Source organism: Bufo bufo, chromosome 4 (genome assembly GCF_905171765.1).
Source record: "Bufo bufo chromosome 4, aBufBuf1.1, whole genome shotgun sequence".
In the NCBI taxonomy this organism is placed as follows: Eukaryota; Metazoa; Chordata; class Amphibia; order Anura; family Bufonidae; genus Bufo; species Bufo bufo.
The window spans coordinates 613,190,739-613,211,941 of record NC_053392.1 but is presented as its reverse complement, the minus strand read 5'-3'; the positions used below and the strand labels follow the sequence as shown (position 1 = coordinate 613,211,941).

Here is a 21,203-nt window from a genome sequence, read left to right as displayed (position 1 = left end):
TGAGTGACTTCCTTGTTTTTAAGGTGTTTACTCCACTGCAGTTCATGCAGGTGCCTGGTCATGCAGGTTGTGCTAAGGTTCAGAACGTTAATGCCTCGCTTCAGGCTCTGATGGCACAGCGTGCAAACCACTCGGGTCTTGTCGTCAGCACATTGTTTGAATAAGTGCCATGCCAGGGAACTCCTTGAAGCTGCCTTTGGGGTGCTCGGTCCCAGATGGCGGCGGTCAGCAGGCGGAGTCTCTTGGCGGCGGGTGTTCTGATTTTGCCCACTGCTCCCTCTTTTGCTACGCTGTTGGCTCGGTCTCACCACTGCCTCTTCCTCCGAACTGTGAAAGTCAGTGGCACGACCTTCATTCCATGTGGTGTCTAGGACCTCATCGTCCCCTGCATCGTCTTCCACCCAGGGGCATTGGGCCCCACCAAATATCGCTGTAAATTCTGCTGGCTACTGGGACCTGAGGTAGTTGGTTCACTAGGACGTGTGGCTGTGGCAGAACGGCCACGTCCTCTCCCAGCACCAGAGGGTCCACTAACACCACCACGACCATGTCCACGTCCCTTATTAGATGTTTTCCTCATTGTTCCCGTTCACCACAATTTTGAGAATGGCAAATTTGGGCATAGTTTTTCAACTCAGAACAAAAACTGTGCTTTTACGGTCACTACCAATAACTTGACCAGCTAAAACAGTACAGATTTAGTTGAATAGAAATGTCAGGTCTATTTTTTAGGCGCTGGGTGACAGGCTCAACTTGCCCCTGATGTAGTATATGGCCAAAAAATAACCACACTATTGATGGTTAAATGCACTTGGGTGACACAGGCTCAGCCTGCACCAGATGTAGTATATGGCCAAAAAATAACCAGACTGTTGATGGTTAAATGCACTTCGGTGACACAGGCTCAGCCTGCAGCTGATGTAGGATATAGCACAAAATAACCACACTATTGATGGTTAAATACACTTGGTGATAGCTTGTGCTGACGCACCACAAGCCACAAAATGGCCGCCGATCACCCCAGAAAAAAGGGATATAAAAACGCTCTGGGCAGCCTAAAAAAAGTGAGCAATTCGATATTAGCACTTCAATGATCCACAGCTGGAGATCGATCACAGAATGAAGTCTTTTGGAGGAGTTAATCTGCCTAATCTCGCCCTAACGTCGCAGCTGCAACCTCTCCCTATGCTTGAATCAGCAGAGTGACGTGCAGCGCTACGTGACCCGAGCTTATATAGAGGCTGGGTCACATGCTGCACTGGCCAATCACAGCTATGCCAATAGTAGGCAATGGCCTCTTGGGGCAAGTAGTATGACGCTTGTTGATTGGCTGCTTTGCAGCCTTTCAAAAAGCGCCAAGAAAGCGCCGAACACCGAACCCGAACTTTTACGAAAATGTTCGGGTTCGGGTCACGGACACCCCAAAATTCGGTACGAACCCGAACTATACAGTTCGGGTTCGCTCATCCCTATTCTTCACCAAACTGTTGTTGGATTGTTGGAAGAAGTTGCTGTTGGAGGGTGTTTTGGTACCATTCTTTATTCAGGACTGTGTTTTTGGGCAAAATTGTGAGTGAGCCCACTCCCTTGGATGAGAAGCAACCCCACACATGAATGGTCTCAGGATGCTTTACTGTTGGCATGACACAGGACTGATGGTAGTGCTCACCTTTTCTTCTCCAGACAAGCCTTTTTTCAGATGCCCCAAACAATCGGAAAGAGACTTCATCGGAGAATATGACTTTGCCCCAGTCCTCAGCAGTCCATTCACCAAACTTTCTGCAGAAGATCAATCTGTCCCTGATGTTTTTTTTGGAGAGAAGTGGCTTCTTTGCTGCCCTTCTTGACACCAGGCCATCTTCCAAAAGTCTTCGCCTCACTGTGCGTGCAGATGTGCTCACACCTGCCTGCTGCCATTCCTGAGCAAGCTCTGCACTGGTGGCACTCCGATCCCGCAGCTGAATCCTCTTTAGGAGACGATCCTGGCGCTTGCTGGACTTTCTTGGACGCCCTGAAGCCTTCTTAACAAGAATTGAACCTCTTTCCTTGAAGATCCTATAAATTGTTGATTGAGGTGCAATCTTAGTAGCCACAATATCCTTGCCTGTGAAGCCATTTTTATGCAACGCAATGATGGCTGCACGCGTTTCTTTGCAGGTCACCGTTAACAATGGAAGAACAATCATTTCAAGCATCACCCTCCTTTTAACATGTCAAGTCTGCCATTTTAACCCAATCAGCCTGACATAATGATCTCCAGCCTTGTGCTCGTCAACATTCTCACCTGAGTTAACAAGACGATTACTGAAATGATCTCAGCAGGTCCTTTAATGACAGCAATGAAATGCAGTGGAAAGTTTTTTTTGGGATTAAGTTAATTTTCATGGCAAAGAATGACTATGCAATTCATCTGATCACTCTTCATAACATTCTGGAGTATATGCAAATTGCTAATATAAAAAGGTTAAGCAGCAACTTTTCCAATATTTATGTAATTCTCAAAACTTTTGGCCACGACTGTACATCCAAACGTGGGACGCCACAAACTTTCTTTAATGTATTGAAGTATCCTACATGTTGCTGTCCGCACTGCACTTTGGATTTTCTTGTGCGCACACGATCTATCGATTGCTAGCGGCTTAGGACTGGTTGAACCATTAACCATTTTTGGACATTTGATTTTATACTTTTCTCCTTCAGCTGCGGTTCCTTAGGTGATACTCGATATTTATTTGACATTTTTATGCATATTCCATACACTGTTTTATCCATTTATCTGTTGTTTTATATAATTGTCTCATTAAATTGCATCTTTAGATTATTTCAGATTTCTGTGTGACTCTGCTGAGTGCCCATCTATTCCATATATAATTCCACAATAGAAACCTAATCCGTCCCCTATTGACGTTCAATGGTGTTCATGACGGATCAGTCATGTCTATAGAAGACATAATACAACTGGATCCGTTCACGACAGATGCATGCGGTTGTATTGTTGTAACGGAAGCGTTTTTGCAGATCCATGACAGATCTGTAAAAATTGCTAGTGTGAAAGTAGCCTAAGAGTTAGAGGGGTTATCCAGGAATTGATAATGATTACCTACTGTATCTTCACGATTGGTCATCATTGTCACATTGGCTGAGGTCCGAGTCCTGGCACCCCCACTGATTGGCATTCGGCAGCTTTCCAAGCACAGCGGCAAACATTGTATAGAGGCTGTGCTTGGTATTGCAGCTCAGCCTCATTCACTTTAATGGGGCTGAGCTACAACTAGGTCATGTGACCAATGTACAGTGACGTGACATGATATCGCCTAGGAAGAGGCCACGACGCTCATGAAGTGATGGCCTCTTTTAAAAGCTGATCGCCAGGGGTCCCTGGTGGCGGGCACCCACCAATCTGATATTGAAGACCTATTCAAAGGATAAATCCTTTAAAACACCATCCTGTTACAGCACAGGTTCTAAATAGGTTAGGTAATTCATCAGAAGGCATCCTAGGCAGCAGGTCTAATAATGAAGCACCCAACCTGTTCTTACATTTCCTCTATGTGACTTCTCCGATGTTTAACAAGTCCTGATTTCTGTCTAAAACATTTCCCACATTCTGAACATGAAAACGGCTTCTCTCCTGTGTGAGTTCTTAGATGTTCTGTAAGAATTGATTTCCCACTAAAACATTTCCCACATTCAGAACATGAATATGGCTTCTCCCCTGTGTGAGTTCTCTTATGCGTAACAAGAACAGATTTTTGGGAAAAACATTTCCCACATTCTGAACAAGAAAATGGCTTCTCTCCTGTGTGGATCCGTAGATGTTCCACAAGATATGATTTATGAACAAAATATTTCCCACATTCAGGACAAGAAAATGGTTTCTCCCCTCTGTGTGTTCTCAGATGATGTTTAACAAGTCCTGATTTCTGACTAAAACATTTACCACATTCTGAACATGAAAACGGCTTCTCTCCTGTGTGGATTCTCTGATGTCTCACAAGAAATGATCTCCGACTAAAACACCTCCCACACACTGAACAAGAAAATGGCTTCTCTCCTCTGTGCATTCTCTGATGTTCAACAAGACCCGGTTTCCGCACGAAACATTTCCCACATTCTGAACATGAAAATGGCTTCTCCCCTGTGTGGATTCGGAGATGATCCACAAGATTTGATTTTCGACTAAAACATTTACCGCATTCAGGACATGAAAACGGCATCTCTCCTGTGTGAGTTCTCAGATGATGTATAACAAGACTTGATTTTTGGCTAAAAGATTGACCACATTTGGAACATGAAAATTTTTTCTCCCCTGTGTGAATTCTTTGATGTTCCCTAAGACTTGATTTCTGAGTAAAATACTTTCCACATTCAGGACATGAAAACGGCTTCTCTCCTGTGTGAGTTCTTAGATGTTCTGTAAGAATTGATTTCCTTCTAAAACATTTCCCACATTCAGAACATGTATATGGCTTCTCCCCTGTGTGAACTCTTTGATGTTCCCAAAGATTTGATTTCTGACTAAAATACTTTCCACATTCAGGACATGAAAATGGCTTCTCTCCTGTGTGGGTTCTTTGATGTTCCACAAGATGTGATTTTTTGTCAACAGAGTTATTGGTGGATAGATCTCTACTGCGATGGGCTGTATTAGGAGACACTGAATTAACTTGTGCAATACTGTTTACTTCTTCGGATAAAAGGAGATGTCCATTAAAGATGTCCTTACCTGGAAAAAAAAACAAAATTTCTTATTTTCCCCCAGTAATTGATTTTTTTTATTTAAACAAGTAAAGCAACAATATATAGGACAGAAAATAATACAGTGTATAATTTCATTAAAGTAGATGCACTTGTAAAAAGAGAGAAAAGAAAGAAATCATGATAGTGTGCATGAGCTCTTTGTCTGTACAGGTTCGAAAATATAACAAAGTTCAAAAACATTACACAAATCCTGCAAAAAAAAGTGTGTATAAGATATACAAGTTGAAGCAAATGCAGCATAGCATGAATAAAGACATGTTACGTGTCATGGTCAGGCAGGCACACAACCCGACAAGCTACGATAAACACTCTGGCATTCATTGCACCTGTGACAGTAAGAGGGAAATCTGCTTCCACCCTCGCCTAACACATTATAATACCAAGGAGTAACACAACCCCAAAAACATCCACATACAACGCTGCCACCATCCATCATTATGGCCAAAGGAACACTCCAGACACACAGCACTCACAGGAGCACACTACGTTCCGGCATACGAGAGGCAAATCTCAAGTGCACTGGCCTTCAATGTTAACACGGCAAAGCAGTACTTAGAGGTTGTGGGTATGTTTAGAGAAGCAAGGAATGCCTTACTAAAATGAATATGTGATATACAAAAAGGTTATAAAAAGATGACAAAAAGAACACACAGATAAGCAAACAGTACAGAAATAAAATAGGGATAAAATAATGAATCGCATACCAATTAGATTGGTTCGGGATCCATGCTCGGAGAATCGCTGAAAGTTACATACAACAAGTAGAAAGTTGTATGGGATAATTCTAATTTGAGCCAAAAGTTCTTGTAGGAATCTCTGAGAAGGATAATATGACCAGCAGGTTTTACAGGATATTTTTACCAACCCAAGCAATCGGTAGGTTTCCTAAGGCCAAAAATCCAGAGGTTTGAGACCAAAGAAGTTCCCCAATCATAAAAACACAGGTTATTTATTACAAATCATGAATTATAACATGCCTGCTTTTGAAGTGTATCTTCTGATTAATGGATCCATACAGCCCTGGTCCCAACCATTGGATGGGGTGGAGACATATGTCTGTGGCATGTATTAATTCAATTAGCACCTCTGTGTTAACTGCCAAGCAGTACAACTTGGCCTTTTGTCTCCAAACTAATTTTTTTCTCACCAAACCAATTTTATTAAGGTTTTATGAAAAGTATACAACACAGTCAAAATACCGTTAAAACAAATCAGCACAAATATGCAAAATTCTGCAGTTGCTTTTTAAAATTGGAATCAGGACTAATTCTCATTGTCCTAGATGACTGAAACCCGAAGCAGATCTTATGGTCCTGCGGAGCCTTACATAGGCATTGGGGAAGAGTCTTCGAGTGGGTGTACATACAGCATCCGGATTTCTAGTATCCCATTGGTTGGGTTATTAGGCTATCTATATGATCTACCAATGACTGACTGGATACAACTAGCAAAAAAGTATTTAATCCGTAAGTTGATATAGTCCAGTCGACCACTCCAGTTATAGGAGAACTAATCAAGCTGTCGCAGTCTCTGATTTTAATGGGATGAGGAGTTTGTATGAAAAGTGTAGGCCATGTAGGCCGGCCAACGTAATGACATCATCACGCGCCCGCATGAGATTTCACGCTGGATCTTCAAACAAAATGGCCGCGTCTGCCTCTTCACGATTAGGCAAGTGTGATTTTTTTAATTTGCAAACAGTAAAATTATTTAAAATGGATCTCCGATGCCGTGATCAGCGATGAGGGGTTCAATGATGGGGGGGGGCGACACAATCGCCGTTCTCAGTCATTGCACCCGCTATTTACAAAGAAATGTGCTTCATGATGAAGTAATTTGTCACAAAGCCAATTTATTTGTAAAGTTCGGCAAAGCAGCCGAATCAACTTTTAGAGAACTTCGCTCATCTCTGTATATGATCTACCAATGACTGACTGGAAACAACTGGCAATAAAGTATTTAACCCGTAAGTTGCTATAGTCCAATCAACTACTCTAGTTATAGGAAAACCAATTGAGCTGTCAAAGTCTCTGATTTTAATGGAATAAGGAGTTTATATGAAAAGTGTTAATCTTGGGAAAATTTGAGAACAGGTGGGATTCATGGTTGCATAGCCCCAGGTTGGCGACTCCTGCTCTCTTGAGAACTAGAGCCGGGCCAACTAATGTAGACAGAACTGCTGCAACGGTAACGAGCAATGAAGAAGCCTATAGTTATTAACTATGTACAGGCTGGGTGGAATAGGGTAATCTTGAGAGAAGTGAATTGCAGGTTGAAGTATCCATGCTATGTGACTACTATGGAGAGATATGCCATATTTCTGGGGCACTGCACAAAGAAGGGAGAATGGTGAGCAGGTAAACTATGAAGGGAAGGCATTGCTCACATGGTGCGCGCCTTCTCTTTAAACAGCCGACACCCAGGAGCCCCGACGATCTGATGTTGATGACCTATCCTGAGGATAGGTCATCGATATTAAAATCCCGGAAAACCCCTTTAACTTTGTCTTCATGATAAATTTCATTTGGTGAAGTGAGAAAACCCCTTTAAGTATCCCTAGGCAGCCAGCCATTGGCTGGTGAAAATTAGGGTGCAGCGCTGGCCCTTTAAGAACCGGAGCGAGCGCGCGCACCCAACAGGCAGCAGAAGGCAGTGTGGGCAGGAAGAAGGCTGCGAAAAGCAACAGCCAGCTACTCCTGCAGCCAGGAGGCGAAGACCAGTGGATCTGAGCCACCATCACACAGGAGCTGAGGAACCCACCAAGGAGAGTGGAGCCATGTGTCATAAATATTTCCAATAAATCTGCCATGTACTTATGGTCAGAGAAATCCACTATTAGGATTTTTCATATAAAGCTGAGTGTATGTGTGTATGTGTGTGTGTATGTCCCCTAAAGGAATCCGCACCGTCACATTTAAAATCATGAAATTTGGCACAAAGTTAGGCCCCTTTCACACGGGCGAGTATTCAGCGCGGATGCGATGCGTGAGTTGAACGCATTGCACCCGCACTGAATACCGACCCATTCATTTCTATGGGGCTGTTCAGATGAGCGGTGATTTTCACGCATCACTTATGCGTTGCGTCAAAATCGCAGCATGCTCTATATTCTGCGTTTTTCACGCAACGCAGGCCCCATAGAAGTGAATGGGGTTGCGTGAAAATCGCAAGCATCCGCAAGCAAGTGCGGATGCGGTGCGATTTTCACGCACGGTTGCTAGGAGACGATCGGGATGGAGACCCGATCATTATTATTTTCCCTTATAACATGGTTATAAGGGAAAATAATAGCATTCTGAATACAGAATGCAAAGTAAAATAGGGCTGGAGGGGTTAAAAAAAAAATTAAAAAAAATTTAACTCACCTTAGTCCACTTGATCGCGGCCCGACATCTCCTTCTGTCTCCTTTGTTGAATAGGACCTGTGGTGAGCATTAAGTACAGTTACAGGACCTTTGATGACGTCACTCCGGTCATCACATGGGACGTCACATAATCTTTTACCATGGTGATGGATCATGTGATGACCGGAGTGAAGTCACCACAGGTCCTGTAACTGTACTCAATGCTCACCACAGGTTCTATTCAACAAAGGAGACAGAAGGAGATGTCGGGCCGCGATCAAGTGGACTAAGGTGAGTTAAATTTATTTATTTATTTTTTTAACCCCTCCAGCGCTATTTTACTTTGCATTCTGTATTCAGAATGCTATTATTTTCCCATATAACCATGTTATAAGGGGAAATAATACAATCTACAGAACATTGATCCCAAGCCCGAACTTCTGTGAAGAAGTTCGGGTTTGGGTACCAAACATGCGCGATTTTTCTCATGCGCGTGCAAAACGCATTACAATGTTTTGCACTCGCACAGAAAAATCGCGGGTGTTCCCGCAGCGCACCCGCACATTTTCCCGCAACGCCCGTGTGAAACCAGCCTTACATCAGGTGTCCGGGAAGGTTTCAGACCGGGTCTCAGCTCTCTAGCACATACTGTTCCTGAGATATTCCCAAAAAAAAAAACATTAGCCAATAGAAGCTCGCAGGCCGTTGGTCTCCACATACACACAGTTTTACTCCAGGTTTCCATAATGGGGACCCGAACTTTTGGGCACTAATAAGGCTGTAAAACAGCCCAGGAAAGAGCTAGAGGGCTGCAAAAGGCAGCAACATGTAGGTAAATCCCCTGCAAACAAATGTGGATAGGGAAATTAATTAAAATAAAAATAAAAAAAATAAAAATTAACCAATATCAATTGGACAGAGGTCCCATAGCAGAGAATCTGGCTTCACGTCAGCAGAGAATCAGTCTCTTCATGCCATAGCAAAGAATCTGGCTTTCATGTCAGTAGAGAATCAGTCTCTTCATGCCATAGCAGAGAATCTGGCTTCATGTCAGCGCAGAATCAGTCTTCATGTCATAGCAGAGAATCAGGCGTCACGTCACCCACCACTGGAACAGGCCACTGTCACACATTTAGGCCCAGGCAGCCAGACAGAGGAGAGAGGTCCCGTAACAGAGAATCTGGCCTTATGTCAGCACAGAATCTGTCTTCATGTCATAGCAGAGAATCAGGCTTCACGTCACCCACCACTGGAACAGGCCACTGTCACATATTTAGGCTCAGGCACCCAGGCAGAGGAGAGAGATCCCGTAACAGAGAATCTGGCCTTATGTCAGTACAGAATCAGTCTTCATGTCATAGCAGAGAATCAGGCTTCACGTCACCCACCACTGGAACAGGCCACTGTCACATATTTAGACCCAGGCAGAGGAGAGAGGTCCCGTAACAGAGAATCTGGCCTTATGTCAGTGCAGAATCAGTCTTCATGTCATAGCAGAGAATCAGGCTTCACGTCACCCACCACTGGAACAGGCCACTGTCACATATTTAGACCCAGGCAGAGGAGAGAGGTCCCGTAACAGAGAATCTGGCCTTATGTCAGCACAGAATCTGTCTTCATGTCATAGCAGAGAATCAGGCTTCACGTCACCCACCACTGGAACAGGCCACTGTCACATATTTAGACCCAGGCAGAGGAGAGAGGTCCCGTAACAGAGAATCTGGCCTTATGTCAGTGCAGAATCAGTCTTCATGTCATAGCAGAGAATCAGGCTTCACGTCACCCACCACTGGAACAGGCCACTGTCACACATTTAGGCCCCGGCACCCAGGCAGAGGAGAGGTTCATTCAACTTTGGGTTGCCCCGCAATATAATGTTAAAATGAAAATAAAAATAGTATTGAATGAGGAAGTGCCCTGGAGTAGAATAATATATTGTTAAGGGGAGGTAGTTAATATCTAATCTGCACAAGGGATGGACAGGTCCTGTGGGATCCATGCCTGGTTCATTTTTATGAACGTCAGCTTGTCCACATTGGCTGTAGACAGACGGCTGCGTTTGTCTGTAATGACGCCCCCTGCCGTGCTGAATACACATTCAGACAAAACGCTGGCCGCCGGGCAGGCCAGCACCTCCAAGGCATAAAAGGCTAGCTCTGGCCACGTGGACAATTTGGAGACCCAGAAGTTGAATGGGGCCGAACCATCAGTCAGTACGTGGAGGGGTGTGCACAGGTACTGTTCCACCATGTTAGTGAAATGTTGCCTCCTGCTAACACGTTCTGTATCAGGTGGTGGTGCAGTTAGCTGTGGCGTGGTGACAAAACTTTTCCACATCTCTGCCATGCTAACCTTGCCCTCAGAGGAGCTGGCCGTGACACAGCTGCGTTGGCGACCTCTTGCTCCTCCTCTGCCTTCGCCTTCCACTGGTTCCCCTGTGACATTTGGGAATGCTCTCAGTAGCGCGTCTACCAACGTGCGCTTGTACTCGCGCATCTTCCTATCACGCTCCAGTGTAGGAAGTAAGGTGGGCACATTGTCTTTGTACCGGGGATCCATCAGGGTGGCAACCCAGTAGTCCGCACACGTTAAAATGTGGGCAACTCTGCTGTCGTTGCGCAGGCACTGCAGCATGTAGTCGCTCATGTGTGCCAGGCTGCCCAGAGGTAAGGACAAGCTGTCCTCTGTGGGAGGCGTATCGTCATCGTCCTGTGTTTCCCCCCAGCCACGCACCAGTGATGGGCCCGAGCTGCTTTGGGTGCCACCCCGCTGTGAACATGCTTCATCCTCATCCTCCTCCAGTAGTGGGCCCTGTCTGGCCACATTTGTACCTGGCCTCTGGTGTTGCAAAAAACCTCCCTCTGAGTCACTTCGAAGAGACTGGCCTGAAAGTGCTAAAAATGACCCCTCTTCCTCCTCGGCTACCTCCTCTTCCAGCATCGCCCTAAGTGTTTTCTCAAGGAGACATAGAAGTGGTATTGTAACGCTGATAACGGCGTAATCGCCACTGGCCACGTTGGTGGAGTACTCGAAACAGCACAACAGGGCACACAGGTCTCGCATGGAGGCCCAGTCATTGGTGGTGAAGTGGGTCTGATCCGCAGTGCGACTGACCCGTGCGTGCTGCAGCTGAAACTCCACTATGGCCTGCTGCTGCTCGCACAGTCTGTCCAGCATGTGCAAGGTGGAGTTCCACCTGGTGGGCACGTCGCATATGAGGCGGTGAGCGGGAAGGCCAAAGTTACGCTGTAGCGCAGACAGGCGAGCAGCGGCAGGGTGTGAACGCCGGAAGCGCGAACAGACGGCCCGCACTTTATGCAGCAGCTCTGACATGTCGGGGTAGTTGCGAATGAACTTCTGCACCACCAAATTCAGCACATGCGCCAGGCAAGGGATGCGCGTCAAACCGGCTAGTCCCAGAGCTGCAACGAGATTTCGCCCATTATCGCACACCACCAGGCCGGGCTTGAGGCTCACCGGCAGCAACCACTCGTCGGTCTGTTGTTCTATACCCCCCACAACTCCTGTGCGGTGTGGGGCCTGTCCCCCAAACATATGAGTTTCAGAACGGCCTGCTGACGTTTACCCCGGGCTGTGCTGAAGTTGGTGGTGAAGGTGTGTGGCTGACTGGATGAGCAGGTGGAAGAAGAGGAGGAGGAGGAAGCTGAGTAGGAGGGGGAGGAGACAGGAGGCAAAGAATGTTGCCCTGCAATCCTTGGCGGCGGAAGGACGTGCGCCAAACAGCTCTCCGCCTGGGGCCCAGCCGCCACTACATTTACCCAGTGTGCAGTTAGGGAGATATAGCGTCCCTGGCCGTGCTTACTGGTCCACGTATCTGTGGTTAGGTGGACCTTGCCACAGATGGCGTTGCGCAGTGCACACTTGATTTTATCGGACACTTGGTTGTGCAGGGAAGGCACGGCTCTCTTGGAGAAGTAGTGCCGGCTGGGAACAACATACTGTGGGACAGCAAGCGACATGAGCTGTTTGAAGCTGTGTGTGTCCACCAGCCTAAATGACATCATTTCGTAGGCCAGTAGTTTAGAAATTCTGGCATTCAGGGCCAGGGATCGAGGGTGGCTATGTGGGAATTTACGCTTTCTCTCAAATGTTTGTGAGATGGAGAGCTGAACGCTGCCGTGTGACATGGTTGAGATGCTTGGTGACGCAGGTGGTGGTGTCAGTGGTACATCCCATGTTTGCTGGGCGGCAGGTGCCAACGTTCCTCCAGAGGCAGAGGCAGCAGAAGAGGCCGAGGCGGCGGCAGCAGCAGAAGAGGCCGCAGCAGCAGAAGAGGTAGCAGGGGGAGCCTGAGTGACTTCCTTGTTTTTAAGGTGTTTACTCCACTGCAGTTCATGCAGGTGCCTGGTCATGCAGGTTGTGCTAAGGTTCAGAACGTTAATGCCTCGCTTCAGGCTCTGATGGCACAGCGTGCAAACCACTCGGGTCTTGTCGTCAGCACATTGTTTGAATAAGTGCCATGCCAGGGAACTCCTTGAAGCTGCCTTTGGGGTGCTCGGTCCCAGATGGTGGCGGTCAGTAGCAGGCGGAGTCTCTTGGCGGCGGCTGTTCTGATTTTGCCCACTGCTCCCTCTTTTGCTACGCTGTTGGCTCGGTCTCACCACTGCCTCTTCCTCCGAACTGTGAAAGTCAGTGGCACTACCTTCATTCCATGTGGGGTCTAGGACCTCATCATCCCCTGCATCGTCTTCCACCCAGTCTTGATCCCTGACCTCCTGTTCAGTCTGCACACTGCAGAAAGACGCAGCAGTTGGCACCTGTGTTTCGTCATCATCAGAGACGCGCTGAGGTGGTATTCCCATGTCCTCATCATCAGGAAACATAAGTGGTTGTGCGTTAGTGCATTCTATCTATTCCACCCCTGGGGAAGGGCTAGGTGGATGCCCTTGGGAAACCCTGGCAGCAGAGTCTTCAAACAGCATAAGAGACTGCTGCATAACTTGAGGCTCAGAGTTTCCCTGATATGCATGGGGGTGATGTGACAGACCGATGGGCTTGGTTTTCATGCGCCATCTGTGCTCTTTCTGCAGAAGACTGGGTGGGAGATAATGTGAACGTGCTGGATCCACTGTCGGCCACCCAATTGACTAATGCCTGTACCTGCTCAGGCCTTACCATCCTTAGAACGGCATTGGGCCCCACCAAATATCGCTATAAATTCTGCTGGCTACTGGGACCTGAGGTAGTTGGTTCACTAGGACGTGTGGCTGTGGCAGAACAGCCACGTCCTCTCCCAGCACCAGAGGGTCCACTAACACCACCACGACCATGTCACGTCCGCGTCCCTTATTAGATGTTTTCCTCATTGTTCCCGTTCACCACAATTTTGAGAATGGCAAATTTGGGAATAGTTTTTCAACCCAGAACAAAAACTGTGCTTTTACGGTCACTACAAATAACTTGACCAGCTAAAACAGTACAGATTTGGTTGAATAGAAATGTCAGGTCTATTTTTTAGGCGCTGGGTGACAGGCTCAACTTGCCCCTGATGTAGTATATGGCCAAAAAATAACCACACTATTGATGGTTAAATGCACTTGGGTGACACAGGCTCAGCCTGCACCAGATGTAGTATATGGCCAAAAAATAACCAGACTGTTGATGGTTAAATGCACTTCGGTGACACAGGCTCAGCCTGCAGCTGATGTAGGATATAGCACAAAATAACCACACTATTGATGGTTAAATACACTTGGTGATAGCTTGTGCTGGCGCACCACAAGCCACAAAATGGCCGCCAATCACCCCAGAAAAAAGGGATATAAAAACGCTCTGGGCAGCCTAAAAAAGGTGAGCAATTCGATATTAGCACTTCAATGATCCACAGCTGGAGATCGATCACAGAATAAAGTCTTTTGGAGGAGTTAATCTGCCTAATCTCGCCCTAACGTCGCAGCTGCAACCTCTCCCTATGCTTGAATCAGCAGAGTGACGTGCAGCGCTACGTGACCCAAGCTTATATAGAGGCTGGGTCACATGCTGCACTGGCCAATCACAGCTATGCCAATAGTAGGCAATGGCCTCTTGGGGCAAGTAGTATGACGCTTTTGATTGGCTGCTTTGCAGCCTTTCAAAAAGCGCCAAGAAAGCGCCGAACACCGAACCCGAACTTTTACAAAAATGTTCGGGTTCGTGTCACGGACACCCCAAAATTCGGTACGAACCCGAACTATACAGTTCGGGTTCGCTCATCCCTATTCTTCACCAAACTGTTGTTGGATTGTTGGAAGAAGTTGCTGTTGGAGGGTGTTTTGGTACCATTCTTTATTCATGACTGTGTTTTTGGGCAAAATTGTGAGTGAGCCCACTCCCTTGGATGAGAAGCAACCCCACACATGAATGGTCTCAGGATGCTTTACTGTTGGCATGACACAGGACTGATGGTAGCGCTCACCTTTTCTTCTCCAGACAAGCCTTTTTTCAGATGCCCCAAACAATCGGAAAGAGACTTCATCGGAGAATATGACTTTGCCCCAGTCCTCAGCAGTCCATTCACCAAACTTTCTGCAGAAGATCAATCTGTCCCTGATGTTTTTTTTGGAGAGAAGTGGCTTCTTTGCTGCCCTTCTTGACACCAGGCCATCTTCCAAAAGTCTTCGCCTCACTGTGCGTGCAGATGTGCTCACACCTGCCTGTTGCCATTCCTGAGCAAGCTCTGCACTGGTGGCACTCCGATTCCGCAGTTGAATCCTCTTTAGGAGACGATCCTGGCGCTTGCTGGACTTTCTTGGACGCCCTGAAGCCTTCTTAACAAGAATTGAACCTCTTTCCTTGAAGATCCTATAAATTGTTGATTGAGGTGCAATCTTAGTAGCCACAATATCCTTGCCTGTGAAGCCATTTTTATGCAACGCAATGATGGCTGCACGCGTTTCTTTGCAGGTCACCGTTAACAATGGAAGAACAATCATTTCAAGCATCACCCTCCTTTTAACATGTCAAGTCTGCCATTTTAACCCAATCAGCCTGACATAATGATCTCCAGCCTTGTGCTCGTCAACATTCTCACCTGAGTTAACAAATAGTGATGAGCGGGAGGTGCCATATTCGGTTTCGCGATATTTCGCGAATATTCGCATGAATATTCGTGTTATATTCGTCGAAATCGAATATTCGCAATTATTCCAATTATCGCGAAATTATTTTTCGCATATTGCGAAAATTTATCTTGATAGTATAAGGCAACGTTCCTATGCTAATGACTATGGCTAGGCTAATATGTGTATTTTACGAAATTTCGTAATATTGCTCTAACTTCGTCTCTTAGAATATTACGAATATTCTAAAAGACGAAGTTAGAGCAATATTAAGAACATTTGCAAAAGTCGAAATTGCGATGCGAGTAATATAACACGAAATAGTCGCATGAAGATTTAAACTTAGCACTGCTATATTCCATATTAGGCTAGAATATGGAATATAGCTGTGCTAAATTGAAATCTTCATGCGACTATTTCGTGTTATATTACTCGCATCGCAATTTCGACTTTTGCAAATGTTCTTAATATTGCTCTAACTTCGTCTTTTAGAATATTCGTAATATTCTAAAAGATGAAGTTAGAGCAATATTACGAAATTTCGTAAAATACACATAGATTGTATTTAAGCTAATATACTGCTATAGTAATAATTTTTAATAGTGTACATATTTTACAAAACTTAAGTTCAGAAGAGGCAAAAAAAATTACAGGAAAAAAAAGGGATTATAGCACTATATTAGCTAAATTACAATCTATATGTGTATTTTACGAAATTTCGTAATATTGTTCTAACTTCGTCTTTTAGAATATTCGTAATATTCTAAGAGACGAAGTTAGAGCAATATTACGAAATTTCTAAAAGACGAAGTTAGAGCAATATTAAGAACATTTGAAAAAGTCGAAATTGCGATGCGACTAATATAACACGAAATATTCGCATGAAGATTTCAACTTAGCACAGCTACACTCCATATTCTAGCCTAATATGGAATATAGCAGTGCTAACTTAGCACAGCTATATTCCATATTAGGCTAGAATATGGAGTATAGCAGTGCTAAGTTGAAATCTTCATGCGAATATTTCGTGTTATATTACTCGCATCGCAATTGCGACTATTGCGAAATTTCGTAAAATACACATATAGATTAGATTGTAATTTAGCTAATATGGAATATAGCAGTAAGTTGAAAGCGCCACTGACTGGAGCAGCCAGGAAGCCAGGAATCCAAAGGACAGGTAAGAACAACTTTAGGGAAGTGGGAAAGAAAAAAATATAATAAAAAAAAAAAAGAAAAAAAACGAATATTCTATTTCGCGAATATATAGAACGATATTCTAAATATTCGCGAAATCTCGAAATTGCGATATTCGAGAAAAAAATTCGCAATTCGAATATTCGCGCTCAACACTATTAACAAGACGATTACTGAAATGATCTCAGCAGGTCCTTTAATGACAGCAATAAAATGCAGTGGAAAGTTTTTTTTGGGATTAAGTTAATTTTCATGGCAAAGAATGACTATGCAATTCATCTGATCACTCTTCATAACATTCTGGAGTATATGCAAATTGCTAATATAAAAAGGTTAAGCAGCAACTTTTCCAATTTCCAATATTTATGTAATTCTCAAAACTTTTGGCCACGACTGTACATCCAAACGTGGGACGCCACAAACTTTCTTTAATGTATTGAAGTATCCTACATGTTGCTGTCCGCACTGCACTTTGGATTTTCTTGTGCGCACACGATCTATCGATTGCTAGCGGCTTAGGACTGGTTGAACCATTAACCATTTTTGGACATTTAATTTTATACTTTTCTCCTTCAGCTGCGGTTCCTTGACATTTTTATGCATATTCCATACACTGTTTTATCCATTTATCTGTTGTTTTATATAATTGTCTCATTAAATTGCATCTTTAGATTATTTCAGATTTCTGTGTGACTCTGACTGCTGAGTGCCCATCTATTCCATATATAATTCCACAATAGAAACCTAATCCGTCCCCTATTGACGTTCAATGGTGTTCAGGACGGATCAGTCATGTCTATAGAAGACATAATACAACTGGATCCGTTCACGACGGATGCATGCGGTTGTATTGTTGTAACGGAAGCGTTTTTGCAGATCCATGACGGATCTGTAAAAATTGCTAGTGTGAAAGTAGCCTAAGAGTTAGAGGGGTTATCCAGGAATGGATAATGATTACCTACTGTATCTTCACGATTGGTCATCATTGTCACATTGGCTGAGGTCCGAGTCCTGGCACCCCCACTGATTGGCATTCGGCAGCTTTCCAAGCACAGCGGCAAACATTGTATAGAGGCTGTGCTTGGTATTGCAGCTCAGCCTCATTCACTTTAATGGGGCTGAGCTACAACTAGGTCATGTGACCAATGTACAGTGACATGATATCGCCTAGGAAGAGGCCACAACGCTCATGAAGTGCTGGCCTCTTTTAAAAGCTGATCGCCAGGGGTCCCTGGTGGCAGGCACCCACCAATCTGATATTGAAGACCTATTCAAAGGATAAATCCTTTAAAACACGATCCTGTTACAGCACAGGTTCTAAATAGGTTAGGTAATTCATCAGAAGGCATCCTAGGCAGCAGGTCTAATAATGAAGCACCCCACCTGTTCTTACATTTCCTCTATGTGACTTCTCCGATGTTTAACAAGTCCTGATTTCTGTCTAAAACATTTACCACATTCTGAACATGAAAACGGCTTCTCTCCTGTGTGAGTTCTTAGATGTTCTGTAAGAATTGATTTCCCACTAAAACATTTCCCACATTCAGAACATGAATAGGGCTTCTCCCCTGTGTGAGTTCTCTTATGCGTAACAAGAACAGATTTTTGGGAAAAACATTTCCCACATTCTGAACAAGAAAATGGCTTCTCTCCTGTGTGGATCCGTAGATGTTCCACAAGATATGATTTCTGAACAAAATATTTCCCACATTCAGGACAAGAAAATGGTTTCTCCCCTCTGTGTGTTCTCAGATGATGTTTAACAAGAACAGATTTCTGTCTAAAACATTTCCCACATTCTGAACATGAAAACGGCTTCTCTCCTGTGTGGATTCTCTGATGTCTCACAAGAAATGATCTCTGACTGAAACACCTCCCACACACTGAACAAGAAAATGGCTTCTCTCCTCTGTGCATTCTCTGATGTTCAACAAGACCCGGTTTCCGCACGAAACATTTCCCACATTCTGAACATGAAAATGGCTTCTCCCCTGTGTGGATTCGGAGATGATCCACAAGATTTGATTTTCGACTAAAACATTTACCACATTCAGGACATGAAAACGGCATCTCTCCTGTGTGAGTTCTCAGATGATGTATAACAAGACTTGATTTTTGGCTAAAAGATTGACCACATTTGGAACATGAAAATTTTTTCTCCCCTGTGTGAATTCTTTGATGTTCCCTAAGATTTGATTTCTGAGTAAAATACTTTCCACATTCAGGACATGAAAACGGCTTCTCTCCTGTGTGAGTTCTTAGATGTTCTGTAAGAATTGATTTCCTTCTAAAACATTTCCCACATTCAGAACATGTATATGGCTTCTCCCCTGTGTGAATTCTTTGATGTTCCCTAAGATTTGATTTCTGACTAAAATACTTTCCACATTCAGGACATGAAAATGGCTTCTCTCCTGTGTGGGTTCTTTGATGTTCCACAAGATGTGATTTTTTGTCAACAGAGTTATTGGTGGATAGATCTCTACTGCGATGGGCTGTATTAGGAGATACTGAATTAACTTGTGCAATACTGTTTACTTCTTCGGATAAAAGGAGATGTTTATTAAAGATGTCCTTACCTGGAAAAAAAAACAAAATTTCTTATTTTCCCGCAGTAATTGATTTTTTTATTTAAACAAGTAAAGCAACAATATATAGGACAGAAAATAATACAGTGTATAATTTCATTAAAGTAGATGCACTTGTAAAAAGAGGAAAGAAAGAAATCACGATAGTGTGCATGAGCTCTTTGTCTGTACAGGTTCGAAAATATAACAAAGTTCAAAAACATTACACAAATCCTGCAAAAAAAGTGTGTATAAGATATACAAGTTGAAGCAAATGCAGCATAGCATGAATAAAGACATGTTACGTGTCATGGTCAGGCAGGCACACAACCCGACAAGCTACGATAAACACTCTGGCATTCATTGCACCTGTGAAAGTAAGAGGGAAATCTGCTTCCACCCTCGCCTAACACATTATAATACCAAGGAGTAACACAACCCCAAAAACATCCACATACAACGCTGCCACCATCCATCATTATGGCCAAAGGAACACTCCAGACACACAGCACTCACAGGAGCACACTACGTTCCGGCATACGAGAGGCAAATCTCAAGTGCACTGGCCTTCAATGTTAACACGGCAAAGCAGTACTTAGAGGTTGTGGGTATGTTTAGAGCAGCAAGGAATGCCTTACTAAAATGAATATGTGATATACAAAAAGGTTATAAAAAGATGACAAAAAGAACACACAGATAAGCAAACAGTACAGAAATAAAATGGGGATAAAATAATGAATCGCATACCAATTAGATTGGTTCGGGATCCATGCTCGGAGAATCGCTGAAAGTTACATACAAGTAGAAAGTTGTATGGGATAATTCTAATTTGAGCCAAAAGTTCTTGTAGGAATCTCTGAGAAGGATAATATGACCAGCAGGTTTTACAGGATATTTTTACCAACCCAAGCAATCGGTAGGTTTCCTAAGGCCAAAAATCCAGAGGTTTGAGACCAAAGAAGTTCCCCAATCATAAAAACACAGGTTATTTATTACAAATCATGAATTATAACATACCTGGTTTTGAAGTGTATCTTCTGATTAATGGATCCATACAGCCCTAGTCCCAACCATTGGATGGGGTGGAGACATATGTCTGTGGCATGTATTAATTCAATTAGCACCTCTGTGTTAACTGCCAAGCAGTACAATCTGGCCTTTTGTCTCCAAACTAATTTTTTTCTCACCAAACTAATTTTATTAAGGTTTTATGAAAAGTATACAACACAGTCAAAATACCGTTAAAACAAATCAGCACAAATATGCAAAATTCTGCAGTTGCTTTTTAAAATTGGAATCAGGACTAATTCTCATTGTCCTAGATGACTGAAACCCGAAGCAGATCTTATGGTCCTGCGGAGCCTTACATAGGCATTGGGGAAGAGTCTTCGAGTGGGTGTACATACAGCATCCGGATTTCTAGTATCCCATTGGTTGGGTTATTAGGCTATCTATATGATCTACCAATGACTGACTGGATACAACTAGCAAAAAAGTATTTAATCCGTAAGTTGATATAGTCCAGTCGACCACTACAGTTATAGGAGAACTAATCAAGCTGTCGCAGTCTCTGATTTTAATGGGATGAGGAGTTTGTATGAAAAGTGTAGGCCATGTAGGCCGGCCAACGTAATGACATCATCACGCGCCCGCATGAGATTTCACGCTGGATCTTCAAACAAAATGGCCGCGTCTGCCTCTTCACGATTAGGCAAGTGTGATTTTTTTAATTTGCAAACAGTAAAATTATTTAAAATGGATCTCCGATGCCGTGATCAACGATGAGGGGTTCAATAATGGGGGGGGGGGGGGGGGGACACAATCGCCGTTCCCAGTCATTGCACCCGCTATTTACAAAGAAATGTGCTTCATGATGAAGTAATTTGTCACAAAGCCAATTTATTTGTAAAGTTCGGCAAAGCAGCCGAATCAACTTTTAGAGAACTTCGCTCATCTCTGTATATGATCTACCAATGACTGACTGGAAACAACTGGCAATAAAGTATTTAACCCGTAAGTTGCTATAGTCCAATCAACTACTCTAGTTATAGGAAAACCAATTGAGCTGTCAAAGTCTCTGATTTTAATGGAATAAGGAGTTTATATGAAAAGTGTTAATCTTGGGAAAATTTGAGAACAGGTGGGATTCATGGTTGCATAGCCCCAGCTTGGCGACTCCTGCTCTCTTGAGAACTAGAGCCGGGCCAACTAATGTAGACAGAACTGCTGCAACGGTAACGAGCAATGAAGAAGCCTATAGTTATTAACTCTATGTA

General features: G+C 44.0%; 1 protein-coding gene across 1 annotated transcript in view; it reads right to left on the bottom strand.

Annotated features, from left to right (window-relative positions):
- Window positions 1–3,330: 3,330 nt before the first annotated feature.
- Window positions 3,331–21,203, bottom strand: part of LOC120999700 (zinc finger protein OZF-like) — a 36,047-nt gene continuing 18,174 nt past the window's right edge. The window contains exon 5 of the mRNA XM_040430720.1: window positions 3,331–4,726. Coding sequence (XP_040286654.1) covers window positions 3,537–4,726 — 1,190 coding nt within the window. The 3' untranslated portion in view covers window positions 3,331–3,536. The remainder of the gene's footprint in view (window positions 4,727–21,203) is intronic.